General features: G+C 42.8%; 1 protein-coding gene across 1 annotated transcript in view; it reads left to right on the top strand.

Moving 5' to 3' along the window:
• elp4 (elongator acetyltransferase complex subunit 4) overlaps positions 1 to 26,958 on the top strand; it is a 53,230-nt gene extending 26,272 nt beyond the window's left edge. The window contains exon 10 of the mRNA XM_023395233.2: positions 26,090 to 26,958. Within this exon, the coding sequence (XP_023251001.1) occupies positions 26,090 to 26,218 (129 nt within the window). The 3' untranslated portion in view covers positions 26,219 to 26,958. The remainder of the gene's footprint in view (positions 1 to 26,089) is intronic.

Here is a 26,958-nt window from a genome sequence, read left to right as displayed (position 1 = left end):
TGATAGACCATGAGACTGATGGATCTGTTCCTCAAACTACACTTCCTGGATTGAATTTCATCGGCTCACAGGTACTTGAAACAACAGGCCCCCACTCAGGCTGCCCAGTGCCACAAAAAGCAAACACACAGTGTTAGAATGACAATGCAGTGCATTTTTGTAAGCCTCACACTAACAACTCTGCATCATGCAACCTTCTCGCGTCCAATGACCTTCCATCTCACATAACATGAACTTGGCATTAGCCAATTGAGTAGACTCTTCAGTCGAGCAGAGGGGAAGCAAAGAGGGAGAAGAAAAAAGGAATGAAGATGATGATTGTGCTGAGTAGAAGAAGTCTTTAGGAGAAGAGGAAGGCGAACTGAAAGAGTCCAAGGGAGGTGTATGGAGTAGGTTAATGTTTCTTGGCATGTCCTCAAAACGTCTTTAAGACAACGCCTGTGTCTGCCCCCTGTTGAAGCCTGTGGGTGCCGAGGGAAGGGTGTTAATGGACCTATGTGAGGAACAGAGCGAAGGCTTGGAGAGGAGGGGGGAGGCGTAAGCGGAGAGGAGCAGTTAAGTGATTCTCAGGTCAGGTCTAATTAAAATGAGGGCTTTTCCTCAGAGGCACCAAACCGTCTTATTGAGAGAGAAATAAAAAGGGAGGGAAAGAAAGAATTGTAGAATGCAGAGCATGTTAGACAGAGACCCAGGCCTCAGGGCTTGTCTGTGTATTTGTTTATATGTTTGTTTGTATTCCATGCCTGGTCGTATATCTCCTTCCCCAAGTCTCAAATAATGCTTGGTACTAAAGATCAAAGAAAAGCCAGGATTGAAAAGAACTCATACGGAGAAAGAACTAAACTGGGTCATTCAATACAGTGTTTCCCCTAAGTTGACTGCTTTCACCACATTTGCCAGATTTTGTGCGTTTACAAAAACGTGGATAGTTTGGCCTGACTTTCAGACGTTCGGGGTCGATGTCTGCCCATCTTTGGTTTTCTAACACTTGTTGGAAAGCTTTTATTGCACTTTACGTAAGGAGTTGTCAACCTGTCTCTCCTTTGCTCTGCGTTTGTGGGGAGGGGCTAAGACGCACACGGTTAAACAGAGAGCAGAGAAAAGGAGAGAATGAGAGTAGAACGCAGTAGAGACCCTCACACTGAGCTGAAATGACACTAGTGCACTTAAATTAGGCAAATAACATAAATACAATTTTTTTTTTTTTCTTAGTTTTTTTGGGGGGGATGGGCAGTCCCTCCCCAAGGCACTTGTAGGGCAATAACTGTTTCCAGTAGTGGATCACAATGACTTGCAGATTGACAATAAACTTAATATGAACAATAACCTTACTGGATGTCCTGAACCTATTAGTAGCATGCAGAAAAAAGGTTTTCTACACATCTGCCTGTGATTCCTACATCTGCCTTGGGAATCATGATCAGATGGGAATGGACCTTTGGAATAATATTCCACTTGAATAATTTATACGTCCTCCGTTGGTGCACACCAGCCTCTGTCGCATTTTGGAATGAGGTGTGCTTATGGTTTGTGCATATATGAGAACGAGAGAGTGAGAGCTCAGTGTGGGCCAGTCAGTTGCACGCGATCGTACCCCTCAGCCGAACAATATTCACAACATACATCAGAGTTACATTTATTATTTAAGAGGGATTTTATCTATTCTGCAAATGTGCATGTGTGTTTGAAAAGGTCCAGCTTGTTAGGTCTCAATGCTGGTCTTGGGTTTGTGGAGGGTGCAAACATGCAAGTTTTTTTTTGGGTTGCTTGTTGTGCATGGTGGGACCCTCACGTTATTCAGGTTTGCTGCATAAATTCATGGACGGATGTTTGCTAATTCTGTTAATTTAGAAAACCAAACCCACTTCAATAATGCCATTCTTCTAACACCAAATCTGGCCCCCAACAGTGGCATACATTATCTGATGTGGCACCAAGGTAGCCTGCGCATGGAGGATGTGCTTCTTACGACAAGGTCAAGGTTCAGAAATGATTAAGGCTAAAACAGTCCCCAATGAGATTTTTTTTTTGTCAAATGCCTAGGGAGAAAAAGCAGTAACAGTTGTGGTTTCTGTAGTCGAGTCAAAGCTGTGCTGCCCTCTGTACTGAATTATCACAACACCGAAACGTTTCTTGCAATCGGACAGTGTTAAAGCAAAACAAAACAGGGCATATGTGCTCCTCCTGCCAGTCTGAGTAAGAGTGTGGTCTGCATGAACTCGCCCTGGAAGTGAAGCTGTTTCATCAGTGAGCAATGAACCCTTAACATAGTCCATGCACCACTCAGCCCCCATCAGACTAGACTGGCCACATTGGACTCAGACCTGATTAAAGTAGTCCTAGTTGTCTTCAGCTCCCATTAGAGAGAGGAGGGGAAAGAGGCTGTAACTTGCATGCCACCCTACATCCATGGGGTCTTGTGGTACTATAGGGTATTCATAAGTGTGTTCAGAAAGGGCTCTCCATTAGCATAATGGTAGTGACTGGGGAACCACAGGCCCCCTGGTGCTTATAAACTGGGTCTTCGCTGTATCTTTGGCTTCTGAATCATTTCATTGTTATTTCCTTTTAGAAAATAGGGTCTAATTTTGCCTTAGGTCCATGCACTTTTTGTGCAAGTGTTAAAAACTGTTGGCAAGGCTGGCAAATGTGTTCACTGTAAATCCTTTGTAAAAAAAACTTTACTGCTTTTCCTCATATTCAGGCATAATTCCTAATTCCTGATTTTTTTTTGATCCTTGGTTATGTACACCTAATACTAAGACTAAAACCACACTGATATGTTTTAGTTTTAAAACACATCACTTATGCCTGGCGTCCACACTACTCCGTTTTCGAGCCCTGAAAACTGAGACTTTTGGAAATGCTACTGGCCCTGTTTTAGTGTGAAAACTCTGGGGTTGCATTGTAGTCTGGATGGGCAGAAAATGAGACCTTTAGAAACAATGACACAGACACCAGGCTTGCCTCCTGATTGGGTCTTATCCGTCACGACTACCAGTAGTGCATGCAACATGGATAATGAATTACAAGCGTTTCTGACGTTGTTTCTGATGTTGTCTTTGCTGCCAGCTGTCATGCAGTTAAATTCTGCCTTTGCTGTTCTTCGTTCGTAGTATTTTCTGCGACAAACCAACCACACACACCCACTGTACGTGAATGGTCATGTGATATGCATTTTCAGGTGTGTTAGTATGGATGGAGATTATTTTCTGATACAGAGCTAAAATGCTCGTCTGGACGGAGATAGTTTTCATTTTAAAACCTTTCAAAATGGAAATGTAATAGTGTGGACGCAGCCTTAGACTTGTTATTTAATAGAAACGATAAAATAATTAGTCACTCTGCAAGTTAGGCTGCACAGGATCTTAGAATTTGCAATCATGCATATGTTTTAAAAAGAACCACATGTTGGTATTTGAAAGTCCAAACCTTCAGAGGTCAATAATCCAGCAATCTAAACAATGCCCATTATAAAATTGCCCTGAAACATTGTTACCATTGTTACTGAGACTTGACTACAAAGTGGCAAAAGGCAGTGATTGTCCAGTTTTAAATGAAGCAGTGACTTCACAGCTGTTGGTCCACAGAGAAAGTTAAAATTGCCATCATGGAGCACAAACAGCTCCATGGTCGGAGTGGTTCAAAGGTGGAATGTTGATCCGGAGCAGGAGCATCAAACTCAGGAAGGCTCTCTGCTTGGGTCCTAAAAATAACTTTCCCACACTCTCACCGCACAGTGTCCTGGGGTGGTCAGGAGGAGGAGTGTGTGTATGTATTTCTGTGTGTGTCTGCTCAGTGTTTATGTATCTTACGCTGTTGAAATGTGAACAAATTTGAAAACACAGATAATGTTTTAAATATGGTGCTGTCTGCACTAATTTTCAGATAGTTTTAATACAAGCTTTTTAAAAAAAAATAAAAATAAAAAAAGTTAAGTCTCTTCTTCCTCCTCTTCAATTGTTTGACATTATCGACAAATGTTTTTGTGTTGTATAAAATTATTTGGTGAAGGGATAATGAGCTAACATTAATTCCATGGCTGATGCATATAGACACTTGATCCCTAACAGTACTACTTTATGAAACTACTTTAATAATAATAATAATACATTTTATTTAAAGGCGCCTTTCTTGGCACTCAAGGACACCATACACAGTTACACAAATTGAGATTAAAACACATTAAGAATTAATTAATTAATTAACAAATTTTTTTTGACAAACAGATATGACAAACTTTGTCATATCTGTGTAGGTTGACAGTCAAATGTCAACATTTTTAAAAGCTTGTTTTTTCCGTTCTCACTACACCGTGTCTTGATGTCTCTGAAAAGCTTGTCTACACAAGGACACAGTCTTATTGTGAGGAGTCCATAATTTCTAGACTCCTCACAACAGAATTTGTGTGCTTACTTCATTCATTTGTTTGCATCCCAAACAAAAGTAGGCTTAGAGATGCCTGATCAGTTGGACACTTAGCCTTTTTCTAAATGCTTTCTCTGTCAGCAATCCCTCAATGAGTCCTTGCTTGACAAAAACAAATTGGGTCTCTTGATCCTCTTTCTTTCTCTTTATCTCGGCGCACACCATAAAGGCATTTGTTTCAGCTAATCATGGCAGCTACTTAACCCCTGCTACTGTGAATATGGTTGTATTTAAAAAGGATTCACCCAACAGTCAACACAGAGTTGTTTAAAGCGGTGTTGGCCATTGAGAGAAGTTAGCCGGCCGCTGAATGTAACAGTGCTCATGAATTTTATGAGGGCAAGTGTCCCTGTCCTTCAGAGTTCACAGGTGGCTATTGAAAGGCCTGGCCAGATGATGGAGGATAGTTAGGACACATATAGAGCCGTGAATAGACTTTAATTACACCCAGCAGATGAGTCAAAGGGGCCATTGGAAGGACAATCCTGCACTTCAAAAGGCAAGTTAGAGGGCAAGGTGATGGCGCCTTATCGAAACGTTTGTGACCCCATCCATGAATCAGGGCGCGTGTGTGAGTCAGTGGTCTTGTATTTATCCGGCAAAAATAGAACAATTTTCTTTGTGCCTTGACTGCGTGTGTGTGTGCGTGTGTGTGTGTGTGTGTGTGTGCGTGCGTGCGTGCGTGCGTGTGTGTGTGTGTGTGTGTGTGTGTGTGTGTGTGTGTGTGTGTGCATGTGTGCGCGTGCGCACTACCTAACACACATACATGAATGTGTGAAGGTGGGGGAGGCACTGGGTGGGAGAATACTCCAGTGTGTGGCTTAACCAAACTTTCCTTTTGTCCCTAACAATGATGAGTGATGATGAGTGACAGGGGTGTTAGGAGTGGGATCTGGGGAACAGAATGCACCTAAGCAGTGCTCACCCAAACCCACACAAAAGGCAGCAAAAGGTCAAATCTGAGGCAAGCTTCTTATCCACTGGCATATAATATTGCACCATTTTATGTGCTCCATAATAAGCAAGAACATTTCATGTCTCTTTGCTGTGCTCAGGCTGACATGTATTATTTTTTAGTATAATCTTAATGCAGTTTCAGTGCCACCCTAGATAATTTTGCAAAGGACTTAGTATAGTATACAAATTCTGTCAGTTATTGATTACTCCCAAGTGTTTTAAATCGGAAGTCTTATCACAGCAGATTGAAAATAAAATACCCGTTTGCCTTTTCTTTGTCTTTTTTTTTTAAACTTTAATAACAAGAAGAGATGCAGCGAGATGCTCACTCTAACTTCCACTGCATATCTGTTTGTCCCGTCTCTGTGAAGCAAGTAAGAAACAGAATCCATACATTCTGCTTACACAGCCCAACAACACACATACACCCCTCCTCTTACCTCCACATACACATTATGCCCCACTGCTAGCCTGGGATGAGGACAACTTGCGTGCAAGTATTTCCCAGGAGGCAGTTGTAGACTGAGGGTTCTGAGGCCCGGGGATGGCTCTAGATGGCGGTTAGCGAGGAACCACTATTTATTTATTTTTTTTGCCTGCACTCCTCCTACCCCTCCCCCTTTCTGAGCTCAGGCAGTGATCGTAATGGGGGGTGACAGCTCACCTCTCCCTAGCGTGCCTACGGTCTTCGGAGCGTTAGACCCCCCCGTGTAACCCCACCACCACCCCCCGAGTCCCGGAAGGCCACAAAGGTTACTCCATATGTTAGTCTGAGGATTCTTATGAATCTTTTTTTTATATATATTTCTGTCAAGTCTTGAAGTGTTTGCGTAAATCAAATGGAATCATATATACATTTCTGCTGGATCCCCTCATCATAAATGTATTTGCTCAATATGGAGTGTCTTCCTTTGTTTTATTTTTTTTGTTTCTATCATCCTCTGTCTTCTGTTCTTCTGTGTTAGTTGTAACTCAGTGGTGTGAAAAGACCCAGGGACTGGAGTTTCACATCTATTAAAGACTTCATGTTTGGAGAGGGAAGTGATCTGATGGCCTGATGTTGTACGCTCACTTACACATACTGTTTGTATGGGGACGTCATGTCCGCTTGCTTCATCACCCACAGTGAATGCGCATGAGTGTGTGTGCATGTGTGTGTGCTGCTGCGCCTGTGTTTAGCGTGCATTTAGTCCTGACAGTGTATCTTTACTTGCCTTGGTTATTTTATAGCAACGGTATTGTTTTTGAGTCTCCTAAACACTGTTTCATTACTTTACTTTGTTTGACAAATACAATGGCTAAGTTGAAAAAATTTGAAGAAATTCAATATTGTTTGCTCACTCAAAGGCATGATGGGAATATTTTATGTCTCTGTTGCAGACATCCAAAGTTTTCACTTATTGAGTGACTTGTTTTACTCATATTAAAAATAACATTCTGGCCTCAACAAGAGAAAAGATCCCAGTGAGCGTCCCTCTCCAAGTAAATCTCATAGGACATGAAAGTTAACAACCTCCTTTGATGCACGTCCTTAAACACACTCTGACATTCAGCAATCCTCATTTGAGGTTTCTGCATCAACAGAAGTGCAAGGAGACAGAAGTTGGAATGCACAAAATTATAATTAAATCAGTACAGTGAATTTCTTGCACCCCTCAATAGATTGCACATCTTGGTGTTTGTGTGTGTGTGTGTGTCTTTGAATCTTAGCAAGAGTGTTAATGCCTGTGTAAGTCTTGAATAAATGGCTAGTGAAATTGTATAATGAGGAGTGTGTGTACTGAGAGGAGGGTTTGCGTGCTTAGATGGGCAAGGAATAGCGCACAAAAGCATGTGTAGTGGTGAATATTAGAGTAGGCTGAGTGTTAGCAAGGTCACTCTGTGTACAGAAAGAAGTGCTTTCCCATCTCAAACTCACTTGCTCTCCCTCTGTCTATCTCCCTCTCACTCTGTCTCTTTTGTCGGACGCTTCCTCCCTCCACTCCTGTTTTTTTAATCATAGTCAGCTTTTTAAGAGTGTTGCTTTCTCTACATTTCAAGCCCCTCATTCCAACTTAACTGCCTTCACATTTACCCTTTTCATCTCATTTGCTACCAGACACAAAGTCAGCTTGTCATCTTATAAGCTGCTGTCTGTTTTAGATAATAAAAAAAAAAAAGAAAGAAAGTTGTAATCATGGTGAAAATTCAAACTACACTCAGTTGCTGAACCGGAACCTGAAAAAAAAGATAGGCGATCTCATTTGGATGTTCTGAGAGAAGTGCACAGGCGCAGCAGCACTGCTGTGGGAATCAATCTGCAAGAGTAAGATATGCAAGATAAGTGCCAAAAGGGGTGTGTGCACCCTCCCGGCATCTTCTCCAAACACACTGCAGGCTAAAGTGGAATCCCAGCCACGCCCCACATGTCGCCCCACGTGATGTTTGGGGACGCATTGGGCACCGACCCTGGACACTCACGAGCCTTTCTTTCTTTTCTCAATCAACACAAGTGCATTACCACTTCTGGCCTTAATGGAAGCCTACATATCAGAGACTAGGCACTGGCCCGGTGTAATCTGACTTGTCTTAATTACAGACAGTATCCAGTAATAGGCTGCTTCCATAGATATCAGCCATTAGAGCAGTGTCTCTGACGGGAGAGGCCTGATTGGCTACGAGGTGGGTGATAAAGAAGCCATGCCTCATTTACCTCCAATTTTTTGTTCACACATCCCTGTATTAAAGTCAAGCGTGAAGATGGCAAAGGCCTGTGTTAAACTGATTTATGTGCTCTCCTGTGTGGTGGTGGCTAATCTGCTCCTCCTGATTGCATTGTCAGCAATCGGTGCTGCTTTACAAGTAAATGATTTCACTGGGTGGAAGTTGTTTCAGCAAAGTTAGAAGTTTTCATTAAACGATCCCTTTTCTGAACTCATGAAAATTGATGTTAGTGTGGAGTTCTTCCTTTCTCTCTAGTGAGCTTATAAAGTGACCCTACCCAGGCCTTGGGCTTGTCTGTGTGGTTTCCCTTCCAAAACCTCAAACCAACTGCTCTTGTCTGCTAATTGAGCAAACCCACAACAAGTGTCCACAAAAAGACTTTACAAACTTGAACAAGATGTTGTTCTTTCAGCAGACTTTAACTGTTTCCTCTCAGCAATCCGTACTTATCCAACTTTCTTCTCTCCCCACAAGTATACACACACTTTCTGACAGACTCATCGCGTGCTTTCCTGGAGCGGGAGCTTGGATGTTAGGATTTACATTCATGTATATGATGACCAGTAGGATATTGATGATAGATTCTCAATCCTTCCATCTCACCCATTCACTTTGCCTTTGTTAGCGCCAGAGCAGCATGTGATCTGATGACAAGATATGTTTGAGTAATTCCACAGACGGCTTCACCATTCATTTCAAATGCCATAAAACAAAGTCAAACCATTAAAGATAATATACCCATTATTAGTATGGAAATTAGAAACAGAATGCCATAGAATACTGAAAGCTTGTCACTTGAGTGACAGTTAAAGAAACTCCTGGTTCAGTGCACTGTATTTAAGATATGTTTGATGTTTTTCAAACTCCATATTTGGCAAATTATCCTCGGGTGGCAGCCCACACCTTGTTGGTATTTAAGACAGATTTCGACGAATATTACTGGATCGTGGTGGCGGTTGCATTTAAGGGTGCAGCTCCCTCATAACAGGGAGGTGTCGTCTGCTGACAGATCACTGTCTGGATGAGAGAGCACAGCAGCATCCCACCTCATTACCGTAGCAACACACTAACCGAGGGACCGACACACTGCTCGCTGTGATTAAGATGTAAATTTCCTCTAATTGGAATGTAAATTCATACATTTATATGAAGACGTCAGCTGTCAGATTGCAATATTGTGTCCTTTTTTCTCCCTCTCCCCTGTTCCCCAGGCAGGAACTAGGTGCCTGTAATCTGTATCATACTCCCACAGCCCATCCTGGGATTTGCCGTTTGTTTAATAGCGGGCCCATTGTCCCGCTTCCAGGCCGTCATTGTAATGCTTCCCATTCATGTTTCTGTGTTTTGTTGCAGTCTGATTTGCTCTTGCTACCTGTGTTTGTTCCTCCATGCATGGCTGAGCCGTCAGGGCTTTGGGGATGGGGAGGGACTTTGAGACGGGGCTGGGGTCATCGGGTGGCCGTATTTTGTGTGTGCATCGATTACTTCTGCTGAATGTTCCTCAATGCAAATAAGTCTGCCACTTTGAGAGGAAGCACATGTATCTGAAGTAATTAATTTTACCCTTGAATGCCAGCTGTGGTGTTGGTTTGATATGTTCCAAATTGAGCTTTCTCACCAAAAAGGTGTTAATTTAGGGATTTGGCAGATGAAGTATGTGTGTTTGCCAGTGTATACTGGGATGCATAGTTTTTGTCCTGCTAATTCTGAGATTCTGCCATCATGGGGGGGATTGTGATTGTGAGATTACATTGTGAAATGACACATTCAGACCCAATCACCTTAAAGCTGACACCATACAAAATTCTTCCGACTCAAATGTTACAATAAGTCTAGTTATAGCCTGCTTACCACAGCCCTGTTTATAATAAATTCTGTCATTTTCTGACTTATTCAGAGGAGATCTCTCAAGTGGGTGAACAGATGACATGCTTTTATAATGTGTGTTAATGATGATAAAATTGTAATATAGATAATCGAACTCTCATCTTGTAAATACTAGAACCTTTAAAGTTACCTTTTCCATGTGCATATTTTCCACATAATAGTTATAAATGATTTCTCCTACTCATTAGGAGACAAAACAAGTGAGGCATTATTATTTGTATAGTAAGTATTTAAATGTAGGGTGCTCTATTTTCATGCATGCTTACAGTCCAAACACTTAAGACCTCAGATAGGATACTAATCCTGTTTTCACACAACAAGCTTCACCAACACCTGTCTGAACAGGTCACGCTCCTGATGATCCTGCGCATGCGCAAACGAACAATAACACAATGTGACACCTGGCGTGCTCATACAGAAGTAAACTGAACATCATTTACACGAGGAAGTACAGGAGGGCCCATAGTGTCTTCCATCTTTCCTTATTAGCATCACTAATGTTACTTACGTTAGACCACCAGTGAATAATCATGACTAATCGTTTGTTGAAGTGATGTAAAAATTCTACGTATAGAAAATTTAGTTTGACTTGTGGTGTGACTGATCAGATGGAGGTCACCACAAATTTGGTATGTATGAGATTTACCAGACACTCAGACTGAAAACATTACAGTTAAAAAAAACAAAAGCTGTGTTACCTCAGATACAAGGGACTTGAAGACGGTTATCACGGTGACAGTCATTTTATCCTCCTCAGTATCCTCAGTATCGAGTTGAACAGTAGAATTACACTGCATTACAAAATAATCTACCTGGAACTTTCAAGGTTCAAGGCAAAAATGTTGTGCCTTTGTTCCACTTTGTATTTCTTTATAATCGGTATGAAGGTGGAAAGGGGGGATATTGTGGTTCCACCTTTTTGCCGGCAGAGGAGGCCGCAAAAGGGCCGAATTGATATCTTTGTAAAAGGGAAAGCTGGCATCGCGGGACGCAGTGTGACGTTATGATGATGTGCCAAGTGTGCGACCCGCCACCGGGGAATTATAGGTGACTGAAGAAGAAGTTAGCAGCAAACCTAAAGGAATCAACACGTTGTATATGATGCACAGAAACTTTGTCAAATATGTCAAAAGGTGCGCAGCTAGCTAAAGCACCTCTACAACTCCAGTTCACCCTCCATTGTTGATTTGTACGTTACGCCCGTATGCTCGGACTCTTATGTTTTATGTCACACTACAACACTGTAGAACTCCAGCAGCAAAGTCACACACTGGGGCTGGAATATGTCACATTTGTTTGGTTAAGTGTAAACAAGCAAAGGCGCTATAATGAAGGGTCTTCTTATAGCTAAAAAGTCAGGCTAAACATTGTACCAAAGAGATATAGAGTTTGCACAGCATACTGTGCAGTGTTCAAAAATATTAAGGATTAATAATATTGAACTGAAGTCTCACTGACCTCAATGACCTCAAAGCTAAAATAAAAAAATAAAAAAAACTGTATGGGAAATTATATTTAAAAACCACAGACAGACTTGTGGTTGTGAGTTCATTGTGAGTGAATTCAATCATTTCCATTTCTTGTGTAAAAACAGAACTGGTTGGCGTGCCGGATCCTGCCCACAAACAAAAGCAGGATGATTTCCTTTTGTTTGTTTGTTTGATTGATTGTTCAGATCATCAAGCATCTCTGGGTGTGAACTGGAGGATCCTACATATCTCCTGTACATTCCTCTCAGGCACAGCTAGTGTGTGAAATCTCACAGGTCACGCAAACCTTTCTATGAAGGAGGTTCTGCTGCTGGAGTTCGTTGTTGGCATGTTTGCCATGGCAGTTCCTCCATTCTTCACACGCTTTCTGAGGAAACGTTAGTGCTGTGTGTGTGTGTGTGTGTGTGTGTGTGTGTGTGTGTGTGTGTGTGTGTGTGTGTGTGTGTGTGTGTGTTGGCCTACAGACCTTAATCAAATAAAAACAAGAAACATAAACCTTTAAGACAGTGTGATGTGTTCACAATGTGTGTGTGTGTGTGCATGTGTGTGAAGGGCGCTGCAGGGTTTGACAACAGCATGTGTAGGTGTTGTAGGGTGCAGGTAATTAAAAGCACTGGAACTCCCAGGAGGAACCTCCAGGCAACGTCAAGCAAGGAAGAAGAAGGGAGAAAGGGTGAGGGGGCCTTTCTATTTTTAGGTCCAGCTGCAGGTCATACTAGCTGGACCTGTGCAAAAGACACAGTGGTTAGTAAAAGGCCAGTAGGTCTTCACCGGCCTTGTATGTTGTGTTGTGTTGTGTATTTAAGAGGCCTGGGTTTCCCATGCAGTTTTGAGGGTTGAGCTGTACACCAGGAATCCTGACAATGCTGCCACAGCATGTTGACACTACCCCACCCACCTGTGGCACCAGACGCATGCAGCGTTCCCTCCCTCAATTATCCTTCCGTCAGGAAGGAATCCTAATAAACCTGCTCCTTTCACTTCCATTCTGTCCATCACCTTCTGTTTATTACATCAAATCAACGGCGTGGAAAACTGACACGTTCCCAGCCGCTGTTTCTGTTAACCAGGAATCTGCCTCTGGTCAGGTGAACCAACCGGCTCTGGTCATGTGGGTTATTTTTCAAGTGCGGGATGTTCTTGTGCATCCTGGTGACTATAGAACAGCCTATCAGGAGTTACATCCTGATGCACCCCCCTTCCACACCACCCTCAATGACCTACAGTTCCACCCATCACCTGACTGTTCAGGTGTCGGAGGAGGAAATGAATAATCTTTTTTGCCTTTGAGTGCCAAGATTGCGATTTAGAATTAAACTATATTAATGTCTTTTATTCTTTAGAATCTTTTAAAACCTTTTAAGAGATTATTAATGATGATGATATTTTATACTTACTCCTTTAGTCCTCAGGCTCATTTACCACACAGTACCATACAACTAACCAGGGTCGGCTCACCACAGTCACAGCACAGACATACAAGAGAAGGGGTAGGGAGGAACTGGGGCAGAGAGATAGACAGACAGAGGAAGACAGAGAGATAGAGAGAGAGGGAGAGAGACCATTTTGTCCCCCAGGTATGACAGAGTCACTCATGCAGAAAGATCCCACATGGAGGGAGGTGGGAAAGTGGGCAGAGTGGGGAGGGGAGGGGCATGAAGGAACTCTTGGCTTCCTCTCTCGTTTGTACCCCCCTACCCTGAAAACACATCTGTCTTCTTTTCTCTGCCACACACCTTCCCTGCATCCTTTGCTCACCTTCTCACTCTAGTAACAGAGACTTTTCACTTTTAGCAGCTTAAATTGTTTTCCCATATTTTCTGTGCCTTCAGAGTGTTTCCTGTCACATTTTCATGCCACCTGCCATATTTTGTCAAACTTTCCTGGGATGGAGCTCTTTGGCTGCTAGTTTGTTCTCTTTGTAGCCAGTGTGCTTTGGCCTTCACACACACACACACACACACACACACACACACACACACACACACTGCTGTTACCGTTACCCCAAGCGGTCCGTCTTACATGCAAATATGTGTCTGCTCTACAGTGATCACCATTATAGTCCGTGGCAGAGCTATCTCATGGCTGCATGCATTAAAACAATTAAACTTTGCCCCTCCCTCGTCACAACAATCATTTGCGGATGTGTTGGGTGAAATTTAGCAAGAAATTATCATTTTCTGAATCACTTCACTCTGCTTGCTCGGTGTTTGTTTCATTCTTTCTCTTTCTCCGTTTCGTCTTTGAGCTCTCTAAAAGACTTGGAGCCCCCTGCATGTTCTTCTTTTTTGCTTCTTTTCTCTGTACTTTTTTTTTCATCATTATCCAACAGCACTTTTCTGTGCCTGCAAATGCTTTCTGAACGGCGTCCTTTCTTCCCTTTCAGGCTGGATGTCATTGTTGCTGCCTGTGGGCTGGGTGTATTTATTTAGGGGTAATTGGTGTGTGGATGAGTGAGGTAATGAGGTGCATCCACACTTGGCTGCTCCCCTCCCTGAGAGCCTGAGACAGACGTAGCCTAGCTGGGCTCCGGCTTGAGCTGTACCACACTGCTGTCTCCTCCACACAGGCCAGAATGGCTCTTTCATACCCAGGTGGACAAACACAATCACTGGAGCTGATACCTCAATGAGGCGTCTGCAGTTTGAAGTGGTGTTTGTGTGTGTGTGTGTGTGTGTGTGTGTGTGTGTGTGTGTGTGTGTACACGTGCATGAGTACATATCCTTGTGTGTGTTCATGTGCATGTATTTGCGGGTGGAGAGGGAAAAACAGCGCTTGGTTGTTTGCCTGTCTCTGTCTTGAGTCCTTGTTTGTCTTGCGGCTTGTGTTTGTATAAGTGATTTTCCCTGTGTGTTTGTAAGTGCATGTATATCAGGCTGAGTGGGTGTTCAATGGAGCTCAAGGAGGACCTTTGGCTCTCATAGCCCCCTGCCAACCTCAAACTGCCCCTGATGTCCTGCAGAGTTACCTAATGATTTCACTTACACCTCCCTTATCTGTCTGGCCCGTGTGGCAGCAACCGTCTGACGCTTCAGCCTTTACATGCCATTTGCTGCCTCATATCGTGTGAAATTCAATTGCACAGCTCCAACTGTAGCCAGAGTAGGGGGATCACCCTCTCTCTCTCTCTCTCTCTCTGTCTCTCTCACACACTCTCTCTCCCTCTATCTGTCATCCCCCTCTATTTATAAATACAAACATAAACAGTTCTACCATCACACATTTTTTTCCATATTATGTGAGGGAAACCTTGCATTTTCGTGTTTTAGCACTCTAAAGTTAACACTTCATTTCTCCGCAGTGTGCTGGTGCCAGACTTTGAATGAGCTGTTGAAGTTTTAAAGAGGAGAGCTTGGATGTTTGAGGCTGCCCACAGGTGTTCAGCAAATAATATTATGCATAGATTGTTTTGTTGTTATCAGGGTAATTGGTGTAGACCTGCCAGCCTTTGATAGACACACAATTACTGTATGTGATGCGTAAGTGGACTCATTTTAGGGCAGGATTTTGAGTTGCTAATGGTGCATTATTCAGCTTTTGGTCTGTCCCCAAAAGTGCCGGGCCAAATCAAACACACCGCTCCAGGGTAATTGAGGCCCACTCCGCACCCCCTGCAGTGAGCAAGGCAGAACTGTAATCCCCTGACAACTCTGACTTGGCCCCAATCTGGCAGGCCGCCCATTTCCCAGCAAAACGCCTAACTCGGCATCGGGGAGAATGAAGAAGCTGATAGTCACATTTGGAACGCTTTCCAATTTTGTTATTCTTTTCAACTCACCAGCAGTCTGTATCAATCTCTGTACTTAACATTACTTTTTTATTTAAACTATAATTTATGGAACATAATTGTGGACTAATTATACATGTCAAAATAATATTCTTACTCATCAGTCTCCTCAAGCTTTGTGGGGTTTTTTTATCAAAGGTTTTTGACAAATAAACTTAACCGCCCTAACCACAGAATTGCTTTCACTTTTCTTTTAAAACAATTTTTTGCCATGGAAGTTTCATGGAATTCGTCCACAAAATGAATAACTCTGAAATTACATTAAATTAGAGCAACATTTTAGTGTGAACTTTGGACTTAAATTTGTGCATTCTGTTTGTTTTTTCAACTGCAGTTTTGGGAAATTAGGAAATGAATGTTATCATTACAGTAACTGAAAGTCACCTTACTAACCAACCTGCTCCCGCAGCATGCTATAGCTGCAGACACTGTATCTACACTGAATATTGATTATTCCAAATATTGACTGGAGCTTCAGACCTTTAGAGTTTTTCTGTGTGATTTTGTTTATTGTATTCGGGTTTTAGAAATATAGCCAAAAAATACAGATTATTTTGCTTTATTATTCTGTACCTTAATAAATAAATTCTTATTATACCAGCAGTAACAGCCAGAAATTACCCTCTTCACGTTTAATATCTTACCTATTACGCTTTCTATCTATTAATGTGGCCCTCATTTAAAAGATCAGTTATTACTGCTTCATATTAGGCACAGCTCCGACCTTTACACAATCAATGAACAGTGTTTGAACTTGTTTGTTTTTATTTGATTAAACATAATTTTGATCCAGTTTCTTCTACTATGTGAGGACTGACCACTAAAGCTGCTAGATTTTATAATTTTATGATCACATAGGTGCAAAGTGCTCTTTCAAATGCTGTCCCACACTTAATGTAACGCTATAAAAAAAATCAATTGACCCAAATTTGATTTGTGATGCTAAATTGCTAAAAGAGTAACAGAAAGTTAATCTGTTCGTTTCATTTATTTGATATTAAATGTCATGTTTTACAACAGTCTGAAAAGTCTGTATTTTTAATAGCGCTGTATCGGGTCTTTAATGGATGGAGTATTGCAGATTGAAAGTAATCACCGCAATCACTTTTTCTTGAGTTAAAACTGTTTTTATTTTTATTGTTTTGAAATCCAGACATCCTCTGCAGTGCATCCTCCTAAAGGGGTCATTTGCAGAAAGGGTATCGCATGCATTTAGCACTGTCTCTCTGATTTTCAACGTTAGCATGCATTCTCCCCAGGCCCTGGCTCACTGTTTTAATGGCTTTAGTAATGCTTCACAATTAACACTCAGCCACCGCTCTAGGTTAGGTAATGGCTGATGTGTTTCAGGCTAAATTAGAAAACACAAAACAAGAATTTCCCATCACCCACAATGCTTCAAGGACCTAGAGGTTGTGGGGGAAATGGAAGGTGGTGAATTTTTTGACAGGGCAGCAGAGGTGATGTCTCATTCCCTCTGACATCCTGAACACCCTAAAGGTGGCTTTGCCAACAGTCTACCCAGGAAGCACCTCACCTAGCTGTGGCTAAATTTACACAACCACCTGCCCACAGGGAGTGTACTGGAGTGGAGAGCAGAGGTGGAGGTGGAGGTGGAGTCGGGGTGCGGGTGGAGGGCAAATAGAGAGAGGAAAAGGTAGGAGACTGAGGTGTGTTTGTGTGTCAGTGGATGCAATGCACTACATGTTAGTAGCTACACTTGACATAAATTGCTATTTGAATCAAAAATATTGAAATTCAGATTTGACATTTCTTGTCGTTTTTTCAGTATTTTTATAACATATTTTGCCCCTCTTTGTTCCTATTGTCCTTTCTGCAAGGTTTGCTCTATAATACTGTAAGTTTGCATCAGAGTGGAGATGGAGAATGGGTCAGGTTTGGGTTTTCCAGACTGCTGTTAGGAGTTCAGTGGATTAGTGAAACGAAGCATTTCAGCCTCCAGCAATCCCAGTACAAGTCCCTTGAGTGTACTTCTGCTTTTTCTCTCATACCATTCCACTGTGGAACTGTGGAAGAGGTGACCCTCATTTCATACTGTCACAAATGACAGTGTTATAGTGGGATGATGAGTGGATAGAAAGGAATAACTGAATATTGCCATGTCAAAGCCAGATACAGTCTGTTGCACTAATCGTTCACCTCATAAGAAAGGCCATCTGATGTGTTACAGCAATTTTGTAAATTGTTCTGTTCTTAAGCAAATGTTTATTGGAAAATGTTAGATGATGAAAAATGAGGTTTTGTCTGTCTGCAGTGACACTAATACTTACTTCTTGGCCAGTGGATGTCCATGTGAAAGAGTTATTGCAACTGTGTAAATTCCAGAAGTTCCTATTTGTCTCATCTTACTTGGTGGAAGTCAAAGACATTCCCTGGCTTGTTTATTACCCAAGATATGATATTGGAACAGCTGTTTAGTTTAAGGCCCAGCTTAGGTAGACACTGGACCAGTTGTTTTTGTAGATTTGTTTTATATTGCTACATAAATTGTGAGTTATTTTTTATTTTACTGCTTTATTACAACATTTTTATGAATGGGCAAAGAGTCCAATCTTGCCCTTTTAAAACTGTATATTGCTGCTCTTTGTAAATTTACTCAAAGGCTGCATATATTGAAGCTCTCAAGACAGACAGTCGCATAGAATGGTAACAATTCTAGATGCTCCCCAGTGGCAGAGTTCAGGCTGTTTGCCTGTGGGCTGATGTGGAGTGAATGGCCTTAGAGGCTCTAGGCTGGTCTATGTGTGGCCCGGCTGGTCCAAGTCAGCAGTAATGACTGGCTTTGGCCAGCATGCCTGTTAATGTGAATGGGGTTACTCTGGGCAACACCTTTTCAGCTGGGTCCTATGAAGTCCCCAGTATGGTGGTCTTTGTCCACACAAGGGCTGTCCTCTCAGCAAAAAGGGCTCCTTTTTTGTGAGGACTATCAACTGGTGATGGATTATACCCACCCCCCTTTATTCATCTGGGCAGACTAACAGACACGGATGCATGCAAACATACACACACACTCTTGCACATATATACAACCACAAAGACATCAAAAGTTTTGCAAACACTTCAGCACATTATCTTACACAGTTGTGTCAGAGACAGTTAAATGCAATGTGAGCACACCTGTCTCAGGTGTACTCATAGACTGTGAACATCATATGCTTTCACACTGTTCATTTATTGTCCCCTTTACATCATTCGGTCATGTGGGTGAATTTTCCTTCTGGTTTCTCTTCTCTCCAGGGCTTCACTTACGGTTTCACCACCAATTGGTCGACTTCTCTCTGTCAATATTCATGTCTCCTCTACTCTCCTTTGCTGAATCTCAGTGTCATGAATGCAGGTAGATGTTGGCAGCAGCAAAGTTGTCTGTGTGGTCCATCTAATTACTCGCCTAGTTCCTGCAGATTTCAAGCAGGTGAACCTAAAGCCGTGATAATGTACGAGGAAATCCCAGTCAAAGGAACAGACCGGTAGTTTTGTGGTGATCTATGGTCCATCTCCTTTTACTGAGAAGGACGACATATGCTGCTTTATTGGGCTGCTCTGTGTGGAACCAAGCAGGGACAAAACAGACAGCTATGTCATATAGGTCTTCTGGCTTACAATGCATTAATGTTATGTGCAGGAAAAGTACAAGTAAGCAGGCGGTGAGAGTTTTAACATTATATGACACTGGAAATATTTTAAATGGAAGATAATATATTATCATCTTCTGCCTTGTGTCATAGTCTCTCTGCTTGTAGTGTGCCTCATTCAGTGCTGGTCTTTTGCGAGCACAACAACGGACTATTCCTCTTGTGGGAGTGAACGCCCCCACCTCTCTCAAGGGGTCAGCCACTTACCCAGGCTGACACAGTAACCTCCAGACGACCTTTCGCTTTGCCAAATGTTATGCCTGTAAACTGCGTGAACTCCATCACGGCACAAACGATGAGGGAGAAATGGGGCTTTCTGTCGGAGGGAAGGCTGGTTTAAAGGAAACCCTAGTTGTTCTAGTCTGCTTTGTGTGCTCATGTTGTAAATACCTCTGTGTGACACATGCATAAGCAAGTGGCAGTGTGTATCCGTCTGTCTTTTTGTACATGGGTGTGTGCACTTGTAGACTGAGTGCAACACAGGAAAAAATACATGAATAATACATGACAAAATATCCTTGGTAATTCTCGGGCTTTTAGTTTGAGGTGACTGACGCAGTGACAGAGCCAGTCAGCGCAGGGATCTTAAAGGAATAGTGCAACATTTTGGGAAATGCGCTTATTCACTCTCTGCCTTTTCATTACCACAAGGTTGCCAGGAATTCATTGGAGACAGTGGAGAAACATTGGAGACTACAGGAAGTCGTGTCTCCCGGCCAAAAAATAGTCCCCGCACATATCCCCCATAAAACCACAGCTTGCCATTTTTACTTCTGGTACAGATTAAATAGATGAGATATATAACATGTTCATTAGTGAGCATCAACATTGTTAGCAGACTGATTTTGTTAGCTTTGGACAGAGCCAGGCTACCTATTTCACATTGTTTCCTGTCTTTATGCTAAGCTACGATAACTGGCTGCTAGCTCCAGCTTCTTATAGAAAGGAGAGATATGAGAGTGGTTTGAATTTTTGTATGTAAGTCTCTTCAAGTAAGCAAATCAGCTTTTTTTCCCAAAATGTCAAACTATCATTTTAGACCATTACTGACATCCAAGTATTTATAGTCAGTTAATTTCTCATACTTTTCTGTGCTGTAGTATGGTCCTTTTATTAAAAATGTAAACACTCAATGTGGCCTAACAATTTTATTACAAAGAAGAAATATGGATTACTTGCCTGAATAGCAGGCTAAGCTATAGCTTTAACCTCTAGCTGTTGTTTAGCTGTGTGCTGTTTTTTAAGATTCAAAAAATGAATGTTAAGAATTTTTTTCCTGAGTGTGATTATTATAACAGGGCATCTGTACCACTGGAAAACCTGCTCTTACCAAAAGTGTCAGTGTTTTTTTTATCCTGAGGACATTTATATCAGAGTCATGGTTTGAGGGGTAAAATGTGTGTTTGAGGGGTGGAGGGCACAAGAGGTCCCCCAGATATGCTGTCATAACCCATGCAGCCGCACTATTTGCTATGGGCCTATCGGTAGTGAAGGCAGCACTTAGACATGTTTGTACTCTACGCCCTCTATCCCTCTCCCTTTTTCCCCAGGCACCATGTCACTCCAGGGACGGACCAGCACTCCCTGGCTGTGCCCAAGTCCATAACACCAACTAACCCCCACACCCCCACCCCCACCCCCCCTTACTACCCAGCACCACTGGGGTCAGTGTGCCCTCGCCCCCTCACTCTACAGCGCCCACGGTCCATACCAACACTGCCCTCCAAAGAGAAACAAAACCGAACTGAAAAGAGACAAAATGGCCCCACGCTGCTTCCCCTGTCAAAGCTCTTGACAGGCCCAAGCAGAGGCCCCCAGAGGAGGGTTCAGTTGAAGATGATGACGACGGAGATAACAAGTCAAGTTGCTGTGTTACAGCACAGTTACACTTTGGCCCTTGTTTGTCCATTTGGTTATTCAGAAGCATCGCGGAGCTAACTGATTCCCATGCATGTCATGTTTAGTATCATGACATACTATCAAATGCTGTTTTACATCAGTCTGTGGAGCGTGAAGGGTAAGTGAGGAGCTGGTGATTCAAGAGAACAGGAATAAACATTCCATTAGGTATTAAAAAAAAAAAACCTTGAAATATTGTCAGCTAATCAATTTCCTGTTTGGACATGCTCACTTTTAATGAAATTCAGTCAGTTATTAGTCCCTTCCCATTCTTCCAGTGTTTGGGAATATAATTACACTCAAAATGCTTACTCATCTCTCTGCCTGCCTGCTGCCTACTCTGTCAGATGCATTAGCCATGAAGCAGAAGAGATGAGGAGCCTGTGTCTGTATCTGTCTATCTGTCAGTCTGCCTGACTGTGTGCACGCCTGCCTCTCAGATTATCCTGGATCAGGCAGCAGGTGACATGACGAGCAGGTGACCATCACCCAATTACCAAAAAGAAACTTGAGATGAGCCCCAGTGTAGTTTCGCTTCTTTTTACTCCTCTCTCGCTCTTAGACTCTTTTTATTCCACTCTTTTACTTTCACATTTACACTATTTGCAAACGGCGCACACATCAACAGAACAGTGTAGAGTTGGAAAATGTACCCATTCTTACATGAATAAGCTTAAATTGATTAATCAACAACATTATAAGCTAATAAAAGTGAGGGATGCATGGAGAAAGTCCAAAATTCCCCCGACAGAAAATAAATATATTGACAATAAAAAAAATAAAAATCACGAGTTAGAAACTATAAGGAAGATGATTGAAATAATGATTTTTTTTAAACTCTAAAAATGACAAACTCTGAGGGATGGAAACTTCCCCAGTCAACAGGTTATTCTTAGGGCAAGGCCAGGGATCGTGTTGCACTCTTTGTTACCACAAAAAAAAAAAAGGAAGGTAGAGCTTCTTCTCGCTTTTGTTAGGTGCAGGTGGGCTAGAATTACCAAAGTGATGGGATTTATGCCGGGTTGTTTCTGCATTTTTTTTCTGGCAAGGTAGCGGAAGTATTCTCTGAAATTACCAGCGTAAATGTGATGATAGTTTGCTTCTCCAATAGAAAAGCACATCACCTCATTATGTGGGTTTTGGTGTGCTGAAGTTAATACTAGTTCCTATAGCTTCAGCAAATTATTTCCCACACAATGCAGTGTAACTTTAGAGCTGTGAGGGATTACGCCACTGGGAGGTGATTTAGCTTGGTTTAGTGACTGGATAGACCAACGAGTCTGGGAAATTTCTACCAATTTCGTTCTGCTACCATTTTGACCCTTGGCTGGTTGTAGAAATGGGACTGGAAATGGAGGACATTGACCTGGTGTCATGGACAGACGTCCACATCAGTTTACAGTGGCTGCACTGCAGCTGTGCTGCTCATGGAAATGGAATTGGCAAAAGGTACCACCTCTAATGTGACCACTGTCCATGAACACTGGACATGTGGTACCTAAATCCATTTAAACTATATGCTTAAAAAATTATATTATTTAGTTGTTCTTCATCAATACAATAACAGGGATTTTGTAGTCATGCCTGACAGCATATAGCAAGATTACTTAGTCGTCATTTCTTCCGCAATTGTAATGACCTCAGCTTAGTTATACAATGTTTAGTTTCTCATTTCAACGATTTAATAGAGCTTATAATATGCTGACCAAATTACAACAATGATTGTGTTAAGTAGGTGTTTATGGTAAATATCGTGTCACTTCCATGAGCATATTCCGACATCGGCTAATCTGATTGGAACAGCCAGACCAGTCGTCATGTGTTCCAACAAGGTGTTGGGTTTCCCATAGTTCTAAGCTGTACAGTGACACGGGCCATTTGAAAGTGTGGCTAAAACTCTATGGAAGAAATGACTCGTTAAATTAGCACCTAATACTCCAGTCATTAGCAAGCCGTTACCACCAGTGGAATGCCTTTGATGGCACTGCTTTGTGTGAGTGGGTCCCTTGTAAGCTCCAGTTGGGAAAATTGGTCCATTTGGATCTTGGATTATAACACACTTGCATAACATTGCTATATACATAACCAAAGCATACCAAAAGAAAAACGTTAAAACTGTGATTTGCTGGCTTTTCTGACCTATGAAACATTGCTATATGTGGAGATTGTAAACGTTCCAGTTACAAGAAGCATGAAACGCTGTATTCCTTAAGAACCGAGTCTTTGGGGTGTTTAGTAAGCTGAAGGGAATTGTCCATTGTGGGGTGATATTAGTAACCCTCTTAGGCAAAGCTAGTCTGTGGGCCGGCCCTTAGGGCTCATTTCAAGTGCTTAGCACTCGTTTGGAGCTTTGTCACCCCTCACCCTGTTGCCAGCATGGCCCCAGCCCCTCTGGCTGTGGAGCGGAGCTGGACCATAGACCTTTACCCCTGCCCGCCACCAGGGAGGGAACATTGACATCACAAGTCTAACACACACACATTTGCCCACACTTACTCGCACTAACACTGTGGCACACATCCATTTTCACAATACCCCCCTCCACCAGTGCACCACAGCCAATGGTCTACTTTCCCGCCGTCCACTCCCATCCAGCACCCCCCTCCCTCTCTCTTATTTTTTCCCTCTTTCTCCACCCTCGTGAAGGTTGCCAGGCAGCAGAGAAAGACTTCACACACACATACACCCCACTATGCCTCTGAGGGTTTTCCGGATGTCCTTGTTTACATCATGGAGTGTGCAGGTCGTAGGGAAGTAGACTCAGAGCCTCCCTGACTATGTCTGTCTAAGTCCTCCACTGACCTCCATTCATCTGGTGTCAATGCAAATGTTCATGGCAGCTCCTCAGTTGGCCATCACTGCTAAAACAAGTGCACTGCACTTACCTCATATTTGGATGTAAATTTCAAAATCAGCTTAAAAAGGAATCAAAAATCTTTTTCATGGATTGTCCTCATCCACTTAACTTGCGTTGACACTGTTGTTTACAGTGGAGCTGAATTTAATCTAAGTTCTTATGGCCCTGGTAACCAATAACTGTTATCATCTCTAATAGTGGCTGTCACTGATGTGCGGGATGGTTGCTGACTGTTACTGGGCTGTCTTTTCCCTGTGTGTCAAACCGATCGATTGGTTTTGTCTGCGCCTCCCTCCAACTTTGATGTTACCATTGATTGTTCTCATCTGCCCCTGAACTCAAAGGTTAGAGGAGCTGAGCTGCACTTCTGGATTGCTTTGACCTTCGCTCTGCACATGCTCAGTGGGTTCACAGAGCCCAGAGCCAAGCAGGCACGGTGTAGCCAGGACCGTGGGTGCGTGACAGCCAGACAACGGTGTGATGTCTTTTTTTTTTTTTTTTTTACTCACCCACTGAGGATGATGTATATGTGATTGATTTTTCTCCTACCCCTCTCTCTACCGTGTTTCCGCTGCAGTGCACTAAGCAGGACTGAGTCCAGGCTTGATCAATGCATTGTTTTTCTTTTTCAATCACACTTGAGTGAGCTGAAGACACGAAAGGTTACACAGGTGAGGTTTGGCAGGGGTGGAAGCAGAGCAGAGCTTCTGGAAGCCCCCTCAAGGCCAATATATGAGTTTGCATGGATGTTTGTGTGTGCCTGGGAGAGAGAGTCAAAGAAAGAGTTGCATACAAATAAAAAGCAAACAAGTTTATGTATGTGTTGAACTACCTCTTAGTTAGTTAGTTAGTTAGTTAGTTAGTTAGTTTATTCTCATTTGTCTTATCCTTTTCCCAAGTGGGAATCTTTCATCTTTGGCTTTGTAAGTCCTGTGTAACCTTACCTTTACCATCTTGCATTAAATTATAGGTCCCTCACAGTGTCTCAGTGCTCACCTGCTGCAGATAATCTGCTGGGCTGCATGAAGACCACTGCTCTTGTTTCCTCTACTTGCCTGACAAACCGTCCACTGACACACACACAAAGGCAACATGCTCAACACAAAAGAGACCACTTGAGCATGATGCACCTCCGACCTGTCAGCCACAGTAGCAGGAGCACGCGGCTTCATATCAGACACGAACATCAGTGATGTAAAAACATTTTGCAGGTCAGACTCAGGTGTTTCAATTCTCCCAAAGAAAACAGTATTAAGCAAAGGTAGGAAGTAGTCTGCCCTAAAGGGGTAAAGAGTGTTGCGTAGTCCTGAATGATCTCTTAGTAATGACGCTGTTAAACCCTATACCCAAACACCTAGTCATTAAGAAAAAGATAAGTATCTGTGGGAGTGGAGGGGCTCTCCTAAAGCTGGATGTCTGGAGGGGGTAAGGATGTGGCGGGTAGGGAAGATTTAGAGGGCTGGGGTGGGGTGGGGTTCGGAGCACAGGCTTTGACCAGTGGGTTTCAGATGTCATGGCAGATTCTTTCAGTGGTAAATTACAGGGTTTAACTTCTCTTGTACCGAGTATGCCTGTATTCTGATTTAACTTCCTCGATAGACACTCGAGCAACATGCTACTCAACACCATTGTCGGGTGCACACTTGACTCTGGAGACACTTCACCTCCTCTCACGCTCTCAGCACCTCTTCAAGACTTTGTTCATGGAGTGCCACTGGCGGCCTTTCTTGCGGCTTCAGGAGAGAGCAGAGCAGTGTAGCCCCTCTTAAGCTTTGTAGTAGTTAGCGTGTTGGTGTTAGGGGGCTTTACATGAGTGGCCCTTTGTGCTTTGAGTTGGCACAGGGCAGCTCCACAGATAAGCTTTACTGTGAAACAGCTAAAAGACTTGATTCTATTGACTCTGGTATTAACAGAACATAATAATCTGTGTTACAAACACAGTAAAGCAATCAACGCAAGTGAAAACACACCCAGATCCTGCATGCACATTTGTGTCTGAACACAAACTTTCTCTTACCTCACTTCATAAATGCATGCTGTTGTGTCCCATACACAACTGCTCAAAGCACCCCTACCTCTCTCTCACACACTCACACACACACACACACATATATTCCCTGTGAGCTGTAACAGACCTAAAGCTCTCTGAAGCATTTAGCAGCGCGCTAGCAGGTTTACTCCACGCTGCCAGTGCTGAGGGGAGTGGTGAAGCAACTAATGCAATTTCAGCCCAACATGGCTCTCTGTGAATAAACATCACTGGAGTGTACCATCTACTGTATGTTGATCCACTGTAGTGCTTTCTTTTTTCTCCATACAGGCTGATCTAATACTCTGCCCCCCCCTCCCCTCTCTCTCTCTCTCTCTCTCTCTCTCTCTCTCTCTCTCTCTCTCTCTCTCTCTCTCTCTCTCTCTCCCCTTTCTGTAGAGACTACATTTGCCCCCAGACTTATCTGAGACGGTGAGTCGTGTGAGCAGGGGGGAGCTGGCAGGAGGGGCCACAGTGGCTTCAGCCTGTGGCTCTGGCACTTCCGGCAACAAACACCTGGACTTCTAGAGCTCCCACACAGTCGCCACGGGCAACCCACACCTGGAACACTGCAGCGTTGTCCTCTTTACCACTGTGACCAGGTTGTTCCCTCACCCACATAATGTCAACCGCGATAACCCTGCCAGCCATTACCACCTGCCAACTGTCCCAGCCAGGGGTGAAGATCTAAACATCCACAGTACCTCACCTCATAACGGACACATTTCATCCTACATTTCAAGTCCTTTTTTTTTTTGTATAAACCTACAGTACACTCTACAGTCTCTGTTTACTCTGACAGCGGAGATTTGCACATGTCAAACTGTCATGAGAATTTCATTTTAACTTAGGAGTTAAAAAAAAGTTGTAGAAAAAAGTGAGCCCTGTGGTATTTCAAAATGTTACATGAAGGTATATGATTGGCTGGGTGACTTGAACGTAACCCAATTAAAATCCAAGATGGAGGGATTGTTTAAGATTTGGTACATTGTTGTTTTTGTTTTTCTCTGCCTCTGGGGGGTTTGTTTACATGTAAAGTGTAATCATGAAATATTTTTTAGTCATTACAGACTCTCAGTCTTGGCAGACATTAAATAATTTACGTGCATTCTCCCAAGCTCAGCACTTACTTTATGAAACAAGTGGCTTCTCCTGCTTAGCTCCACCATGTACAATAGTCTGAAAGTACAAGTTTTTTTCTAGTATAATGCAATGAAGTGTGCTTTTGTTGAGTTAAATAAAAGAAAATAAATACTCGGTGCACAACA

Source organism: Seriola lalandi, unplaced genomic scaffold, assembly GCF_002814215.2.
Source record: "Seriola lalandi dorsalis isolate HSWRI2012SDOR001 ecotype SW California unplaced genomic scaffold, Sedor1 jcf7180002054959, whole genome shotgun sequence".
Classification (NCBI taxonomy): Eukaryota; Metazoa; Chordata; class Actinopteri; order Carangiformes; family Carangidae; genus Seriola; species Seriola lalandi.
Note: the sequence above shows the minus strand (reverse complement) of the source record. Positions and strands in the feature narration are given on the sequence as shown.